The 8,518-nt window shown below is 41.2% G+C and overlaps 1 protein-coding gene across 1 annotated transcript; it reads right to left on the bottom strand.

Annotated features, from left to right (window-relative positions):
* Nucleotides 1-910: 910 nt before the first annotated feature.
* Nucleotides 911-7,703, bottom strand: APOH (apolipoprotein H). Its single transcript, XM_071764139.1, has 8 exons — nucleotides 7,446-7,703; nucleotides 6,273-6,449; nucleotides 5,610-5,706; nucleotides 4,194-4,270; nucleotides 3,465-3,653; nucleotides 2,720-2,899; nucleotides 2,051-2,248; nucleotides 911-1,306 (listed from the first exon to the last, which is right to left on the bottom strand). The coding sequence occupies exons 1-8, from the start codon at nucleotides 7,507-7,509 to the stop codon at nucleotides 1,236-1,238; spliced, it is 1,053 nt and encodes a 350-aa protein (XP_071620240.1). The 5' UTR covers nucleotides 7,510-7,703; the 3' UTR covers nucleotides 911-1,235.
* Nucleotides 7,704-8,518: the final 815 nt, after the last annotated feature.

The raw sequence follows: 8,518 nt of genomic DNA on the forward strand, positions 1-8,518 counted from the left end.
TTCTGAACATCCAGATCCCAGAGATGTAGCCACACAACATTTAGACAAGATTTCCAGCTAGGTTCCTGCCACCTGATCCATGTGTGCTTTACAAGTTATTATGAATATCTTGGCCTGTAAGTCCAACATCATTCAAGGGTCCCACTTAACCATGCTAGAAGCCCAAATACAGTGTACTTGGTACCAAAAAAATACCCTGTTCAGGTGCTAGTGTGAATTTTTCTCTCTCTGCATTAGAGAATTAAATTGCTGATGAGTACAAAGTATTAAATAGTTAATAACAGCAGCCTCAATCTCTCCTATACAACAAATATTTATCATTTTCTAGTGTATTGGGATTATAACTATTTGTTTCTTAATGGAAATAGAGTCGTAAGTGGAAAACTTGCCAGACTGGATCATACCAGTCAACTGCATGTATTATAAATAAAATTAAAAGTACAGTTTGCTTCAGAGCTATTTAATGACCAGAAATCATTAATGTTGCTCAATGGTTCTCCTTTCCTTTTAAAAAGGAATCAGTTGCATTGCTCAATATTGAAACAGTGGTAAAAATTAACAGTTGTTTTAAAAGAGTTTCAGGTGAAGTTAGAATCTCAAAAAAATAAAGTCTTATTAACTTTAGTAATTTTTTTAAAGTGTAAGAGCCCTTTATCTGATGCTGTTGTCATTTAAACTATGCTTGGCTTTCTCTTTTGGAAATCTCAGTCTTCTGCTTACTAAATTCTGGAAAATCCCAGGCTGAATATCTCCTGTCTTTCTGTAATTAAAGGTCTGCTCCCTGTCACAGGGGAGCAGTGATGGAATCAGAACCCAGCTAATTACTGATGATGAAGGCCTTTCTGCATAAATCAGTGAAGACCTAGAGGATTTGCCTGCTGCTGAGGTAATGCTAAATAACAACACACTATTGACTGAAAAATTACTTTATTGCTGCTATTGAGGAAGTCACAATTGCACGAGTGGTGGAATTGCAGAGAGAGAAATAGGATTTTGAAGAGGATTTTGAAGGAGGCAGAGAAAAGAGAATGAAAGTTAGTGGCTGAGATCCTGTGTCAAAGCTTGTGAAAGGGGCTTGCAGAGATGGTGGTGAGGATGACAGGGGAGACTGTGCTCATGGAAAGTCTGGAGTTCACCTGGAAATTTACACTCACAGGACCTAAGTTGCCCTCTCTCTGGTTGGTGATGTTTTATCTCAGGAAGGCAGAAGCTTAGGGCTGTGCTGCTTCTCTGCTTCACTGTTCCTCTTCACAGGGTTTCATGTCTGATGGGTCCTTTTTCACCAGAGTCGAAAAAAAGCCCCGTTCTGTTGGAAACATGGAGTGAATATCTTGAGGTTAAATCCTTGAAATGTGTGATTGCTGGAAGCAGCAGGCTTCTTGGACCCTGCTGGGTGAGCAGAGCATTTAGCATCATAGAAATCCACTATTTCTATTTTCATGGAAGCATCCATCAGAAGCCAAACCAAACAGGAGGAGAAATCTTTTCCTCACGCAGAGGCTGTTTTGTCCTTCACTTGCAAATGGAAATAAAACTATTCAAGAAATACTGATAGAACAAATGCAAAGCATTTTCCCTGACTAAGAAGCTCCAGTATTTGGTCTGTTTATTTTTCTCAAAACCTGTGTGCATGTGTAGCAGTTCCTCCAGCATCAATCCCTCACTACAGCTGGCAGCTGCTTTTTAAGGCTCTTGGTGTGAACTCACAACCAGTGTGTTGCCCAGCAGCACCAGGGAGAAATAATTCACCAGAATAAATGTGAATACATCAGGTTCTCAGGGCTTCATGAAATCCCAGAATATTTCACCTATGGCCTTTTGGTGGGGTTAGACCACCCTAAAAAATGAAACAGGAATTTATGGAGGGTTTTAATAGACCCAAAAGAAGTCTTGCTGTGCATTCTCTCCTTTTAACCCATTTCTTCCTAAAATACCCAGTAACTTTAGTACAAGACAGATGAATTAGCCAGACAAATGGGGCTTGAAGGTGAATTATGGCATTGCCCTCCAGGACTTGTTTTTGCACCCCCTGAAGCTGCTTTGTTCCTACCTTTGAAACAGGCAGGGAGAGTGAGGTTGCCATCCACACAGGGAACATCCACAGTGTAGGCACAGGATTTCTCTTTATTCTTGCAGAAGAAGGACACAGTTTCACCATGCAGAATGCCATCCTTCAGGTCGTTTTGTACCCTTTTCTTCTCCCCATTGTATAACACCACAGCTTTCTTAACAGGGATTTTACACGGGCCTGGGAACCAATGAAGTTACAAGCAAGATATCAGGATAATTATAGTTCTGTTCTGAAAAGTGGGTAGAGGAGATCCCATCAGAAATCTGTACAGGTGATATTTGAGAATGAAAAATCATGTGTCTTGGATTGTACTTACAATGCTGAAGAAGTTCAGACCCCCAGGGATAGGGTCAAAAGTTTTCAGTGAAAATCCAGCGTCAGTAAAAATTCGAATTTCATTAATTGGAAGAGCAGAGGAAATATTCAGACCAACTAAAATTGCCTGGGTGATTCTTTAAGTCAATCCAGATACATCATCTCACACAATATTCAGTGTGGGCAGTGGGTTGAGGTTATCAGTGTCCTGAATTTACTACTTTGGGTTTTTTGGGAGGAAAGGTGTAGTAGCTCACTAGCAAGCAGAGCAGTGGTCTTGAAAGAGAAATAAATTTGATAACAGGGATTCTAACAGATAATGTGTGTCTATACCTTTACAGGTTGGCTTTGTGGACCAGTTTCCAGTCTTTTCACACCGGGAATGCTTGGGTCCATCCAGCACATAGCTGGGGTTGCAGCTGAAGCTGACACTTTCATTGTAGTGATAGGTTCTACGAGGAACAAGGTCTATAAATCCATTTTCAATCCCAAGTGGAGTGGAGCACGTGACAACTGCAGTAGAAAAATAAAAACCAAGCTTTATCAGTGCTGTGGGTCTGGATGACTTACTATGTACTTGAAAAAAGCACATAGAAATCTCAGGGTGGTTCATTTTTCCTCTTGCACAGGAAAACGTAGCCAGGTGAAAGATTATTTAAATAATAAACATTGCTTGTTTTAAGTACACATCTGTTGCAATCTGTGCTTAGATCCAAAAAATACTTAGATGTGGCACAGTTTCACTGAAACCAGCGAAGTGAGAGTAAGGTTGTCAGTTTCTCAGCTTAATCCTGGCACTTAGCAGAATAAAATGTTCCCTGCATCTGAAGGCTGGGCTGAATCCCCAATACATTGAGCAGGTTTTGTTTATCCAACCTTTATACCTGCAGCAAATATTTTGTCAGTCCCATGGGGTGTGCAATCTTGTTAGCAATCACCTTGCAGTCAGCAGCCTGATTTTCAGAATAATTCTACAGCATGCTTGTAATAAGAACTGGAAAATAAAACATCCCAGTTGTTCCTGTAGGGTTATGCATACAATTTAAGGGAATATTTTTAGGGAATACAAGTCCCATACCTTTGCACTCCGGAATGCTGCTCCAGTTCCCATCAGCCATGCAGGTGGCTGTCTCGTTCCCAATCAGTGCCAGAGGAGGGACACATTCAAAAGTTATTGTGTCCAGGAATTTGGAAACATTTCCAGGCTTTGAGCGGCGGTAAGAGAGGGTCCCAAACTCAGGAAGTGCAGGGGGTGCACAAGTCACCGCTGGCAAAATAGTCACAGAAATTCAAGCTCAAAAAGCTGATTCCTCCTGGCCTCAGAGGAGCAACGTGCTGCTCACTGAATTAACCCACAGCACCCACAGCATGGCTAACAGGCAAAAAAGGTCAGATGAAAAGGCTCAAGAGTCTCTTTTTCAAGTCCTCTTTCAGTAAATTCTTTATGCAGGACAGGTTATAGCAAAAACACTTTTAACTGTTGCAAATGCATTACAATATCCTCATTTTATACAAAGGGAGGATGAATTTGAGTGGATAAGCATCTTACCTTCAGCTCTAAATAACATCCCTGATCCTGGCTTTTTGTACAGAACTTTAAATGTGTTTTTCTAAAACTAGATTCCACACGTCTAAAACCAAACATACAGGGTGCTTCTTTTCCTAGCCTTTTTTTTTTTTTTTTTTTTCTTTTCAGAGCACTAGAGGAGGTCTCTGACTTAGTGCATATGTAATTCTGAGCAATGCAAAGGAATATTTCTGACATAAGAATAAGGACAGAATAGTTCTTTAGTATTTAACCACTTACGTTGACACTGGGGAAAAATTCCACTCCACTTCCCATCTGCCATGCACTGGCTCATTTTTGTCCCAACCAGGTTGTAACTGGAAACAAAAACTCCTGCTTATCAGAAAGTGGAACAAACAAGGAATCCAACGAGTTGTTCTTTGCAAGCAAAATTACCATTTCTCATCACCAGACTTCAGAATCCAGATCTGAAATCATTCTCTGCTTCTAATGCTTCCTGACCTCAAAGTTTAAATACAAATATGAAAAACTCTTGGTATTTGAGTAGTGCAAGTTCCAGACAAAAGGCTTGATGCAGAGAGATGTTTTGGCCTTTCAGCCATGTATTCTCCCTTACACATTAATTTCTACAACTGATTAATGCTGGGGATGTATGTAAGTAGTGAGCATTGATCTGTGGGTATGGTTGGGTTTCTTAGGAGGAGTTCCTAGCTAATTATGGCAATTAGGATCAAACTATTGCAAAGAACTCAGTACTCTTAGGAACTGAAGTCACTGAGATGCATTATTTTATTTATTTATGTGCACTCTAAATGCTTCTCTCCTTTCCCCTGTACTTTTATTAGTAGCACTTACTCTGAGTCTTAAAGAAATGTTCCTCCTGTGTCTGTCATTGCAGTTTCACACAGCTGAAAACCAGTCAATTATAATTAGCAAAATTAAATCAAGTTGCTTTGCTACATCTGGTGTCACAGCTGAGTTGCTTATTCTTTACCTTCCTCTAGTTTTGTAGAAGGAGGTAACTGAGGCTGTTGGTGGTTTTTTTGATGAATTTTAGGCTATGTTTAATCTATGACCTCCCCAGGTAAGCACTGTTTCTTAGCTAATTACTTAAGTAAAATTAACTCTGTATTACCATCAAATATTCTTATTTATTTTTATTTTATTATTATTATACCATCAAACATTTTTAAATGTATCCTTGTTTCTAAAGCTAGCAAGTATCCTTGAGTAAAAGCACATTTGCTTCAGAGACCAAGCTAGGATTAACACTTTTTTTTTTTATTTGCTGAATTGGGAAAAGCACAGAAACCAAGTTTTCAGTCTCCAGAGCCTCATGGCATGACAACTTGGAGGGAGATTATCTTCTCCCTGCTGTAGGATTTCATCTCAGGATTTAGTAAGAGGATTTAAAAGCAGGAGAAAGTAGTCCAAAATAAATCTTTGCATAAAATCTCTGCTGTTTTGATGGTTTCTTTATCTGTAAGATATTGCTTTGGAGTAAAACAGTGCAAGGGTGCTACAGACTGAACAGAGGATGTGTTTTGTTGGGGTTTTTTAGTTTTTGAAATGCAGGTGAACTTTTATGTGCTGCAGTTGAAGTTCCCTGGTTTGTAATGCTGCTGCAGCTGCTGTTAGAATGTCAAATTTTGATTTAATTTGGCTGCTCAACAGCAGGAGGAAGGGGACACTTACCCTGGTTCACATGAAAAACTTAAAGAACTCTGATAGTGGTGGTCTATAGCATCAATTTTTCCATTCTCCAAGGGTGGAGGTCTGGGACATCTCTTTGCTGTTGATTGAAGATTTAAGAAAAGGGCATTATTTTGTGAGGCAGGCAACTAATACAATGGCAACAAATCATTGAGGGGTCCTGGTGCTTTTTGTACTACATTTTGTAAGCCCAATTATTCTATGTTTGTACCAAGGTCGAGTGGTTTCAGAGTTCTAGTGATGAAATAATTTTTATCATTTGATTGCATGAGGAAAGCTACTTCTGTGCAGTGAAATGATAACCACGAATACTAGAATATATAAGTATATAAGAATATATAAGTATAAATGATAACCATGATAAGCAGAATATAAGCATTGCTGGGCTGTCAGATTAAGGTTCCCCTTGTCCTGATCCATCCCAGAGCTTAAGGGAAAACATGGGACATGCATGGGAAGATCCCTCCCCTGTTATTTGCCCCTCTTCTCCCCCACACCCAGTTATCCTCAAGCCAGGAAAGACCCATCAGAGAGCAGAAATCTCTCAGTTAAAATGCATCACATTGAGCAAGCATCCTTTCCAACTTGGCATGGCAGCAAAGAGGGCATAAAATTGAGGCTCAGGATCCCTTGGGGTTTACTCACGGAGGCAGAGCAGGGTGTTGAGAGGCCATCTGCCTGTTGGGAGACAGGTGTACCTGGTTTGGCCATTGTTGGGGACAAAGCCAGGCCTGCAGGTGTATTCTATGGTCTCTCCCACGTCGTACACACTTTTCTCTACATCAATGGTGGCAAACATCACTTCTGGGGGCTTGGGGCAGACTGGGGGAAAGGAGAGAATTGAGAAAAAGTGGGGCAGAAAGTTGGAGTTGGGTTTAGTTCTCAACTGGAAGCACAAGTTTCTATGTTGTGGTTGGCTACACCAAGTTCCTGCCCTGAGATCTACAGGTATGGAATTTATTGAGACAGACAAAGGGTACTATAAGTAGTAGCAAAAAAAAAGTGTTCTGCCTTTTGTACTTGGCAGCTCTATCTGTGGTCCTCCTATTGCTTGTTTTTTAATGAATGTTTACTTTCTCTTGGATGTGGATTTATGAGGGCATTCTGTAAAATGAGTCAATTGTAAATTATCTTGGATGAAAGAGACTGAGAGAGACTTAGAAGTGAACTAATGCACTTGATTTTTAATCCAAATTATTTTGGTGAAGTCAGCCTGACTTTTTTTTTTTTTTTTTTTTTTTTTTTTTTTAATTAGATTTATTTTTATCTGATTTCCCTCATTCTCCTCCACTTTCAGTGGGGCAAACACTCTGCTACATCAGACAGTTCTGACTCCACAACAGCTTGAAGGTGTTGACAGCTTCAACAACTCCTCAGCCAGAGGGTGAGAAGAGGAGGGGAGCAAGGAGGGAGGAACAGGGGGTGCAGATTCTGCTCCTGCAAAGGACCAGCAGAGAGGCTCCTCCTGAGGCTCTGGGCACACAACAGAAGGACACAAAGCTTGGGCTGTAGAAATGCACAGCAAAGAGAGGGAGAGAGCAGGTGGAACAGTGCCCAGAGCCCTCGGTGGAGGGGAAAGGAGGAGGAAAATGAGAGAGGAGCAGTGCCAGGCAGGTGAGCAAGGAGATGGGCAGAGGGATGGAGCCAGGTCAAGTCCTGGCAGAGAAAGGAATGGAAGGGGAAAAAGGCAGTCAAGAGCTTTTAGAGATATTTCCCCTTCAAGATTGTTTGCAGGCTTCAAAATCCTATTTCTCTCTACAGTTTCCCTTATTCACCCATCAAGAGAGCACTGGCTGTTAGAAAGTAGAAGGTGCTTACCTTTTGCTGCAAGAAAACAGGGGCTCAGAGCAACCAAGCACCCAACCAGTGCCAGGGAGAACATTGCTGCAGTCTGTGAGCCCAAATGACCCTGGGTCCGGTGTTTCTTCTCTCAGAAATAAAGGCATCCCCAAAAGGATGGTTACACATTAACTCTTTGTGTTTATTCCCATCCTAGTAAACAGAAGATAAAAGGTTCCTTGTGCTGCTGGTAATAAAGGCTGAGACAATCATCACATGTTGTGTTTGGGCAGAATGCAGGGATTCAAATCCCTGTCTCTGCTGCCAACATCTCCTCTCTGCTGCTTCTGCAGAGCAGCTCCTGGTGGGACCCACAGTTGTGAAAAAACAGAATTTTCAGCCTCTTTAGAGGATGAGGGTGTTTGGAATCAAATAATACAACTGTCACAAAGGAGCTTCTGTGTCTCACTTTAGTGTTTATGTTTCTAGCTACTCAAGAGTCCTGAGACTCACAACAAAATCATTTTTAAGGTGAAATGATCAGTGTTGGAGGGAGGGGCAGTGGGATTGCCATCTGCCTCCAGTCATGGGACCAACTTTACCTAAACCAGTGACCAACTTTACCTAAACCAGTGACCAACTTTACCTAAACCAGTGACCTGGCCTGAAATTCAGGCTGCAGGGGGCTGTTTGATCAGATTGATGTTGTCTGTAACCATGTTTCTATTAACAGATAAGTAAAAGCAGCAAAGACAGGGCCTGCAATGCCCTTTCTCAGGAAAAATGAAATAAAGATTCTGGACTGTTTGCTTTTGTGCCAACAGGGTCAAAGTGACATATTTTGGGGTGGCATAAAACCTTGGTTTGGTGCTGTGATTTGGGGTCATCCAGTGAAAATTCCCCAGAAAGCAGCTGAGGTTCTCATCACTGCAGCTCTCCTAATTTAGCAGATTTTTAACTGCAGGAGCATCTGAAGTGCAACCAAAATAACATTTGTGTGATCATTGTTCCACAGTTTGGTATTTCTAATCTAAGTATCCTCCTTCCCTGCTGACTCACAGCCTGCGAGGGGGAGTGAGGGACATTTGAAGCTCTCACTACCTTCTGACTGG

The sequence above is a fragment of the Heliangelus exortis genome, chromosome 20, assembly GCF_036169615.1.
Source record: "Heliangelus exortis chromosome 20, bHelExo1.hap1, whole genome shotgun sequence".
Lineage (NCBI taxonomy): Eukaryota > Metazoa > Chordata > Aves > Apodiformes > Trochilidae > Heliangelus > Heliangelus exortis.

Coding starts and splice junctions, on each gene's coding strand:
- APOH (XM_071764139.1), bottom strand. CDS start 7,509: ATGTTCTCCCTGGCACTGGTTGGGTGCTTGGTTGCTCTGAGCCCCTGT. Junction 5,707..6,272: donor CAACACCCTGCTCTGCCTCC/GTGAGTAAACCC, acceptor TTCAATCAACAG/CAAAGAGATGTCCCAGACCT. Junction 2,900..3,464: donor CAGCATTCCGGAGTGCAAAG/GTATGGGACTTG, acceptor TTTCTACTGCAG/TTGTCACGTGCTCCACTCCA.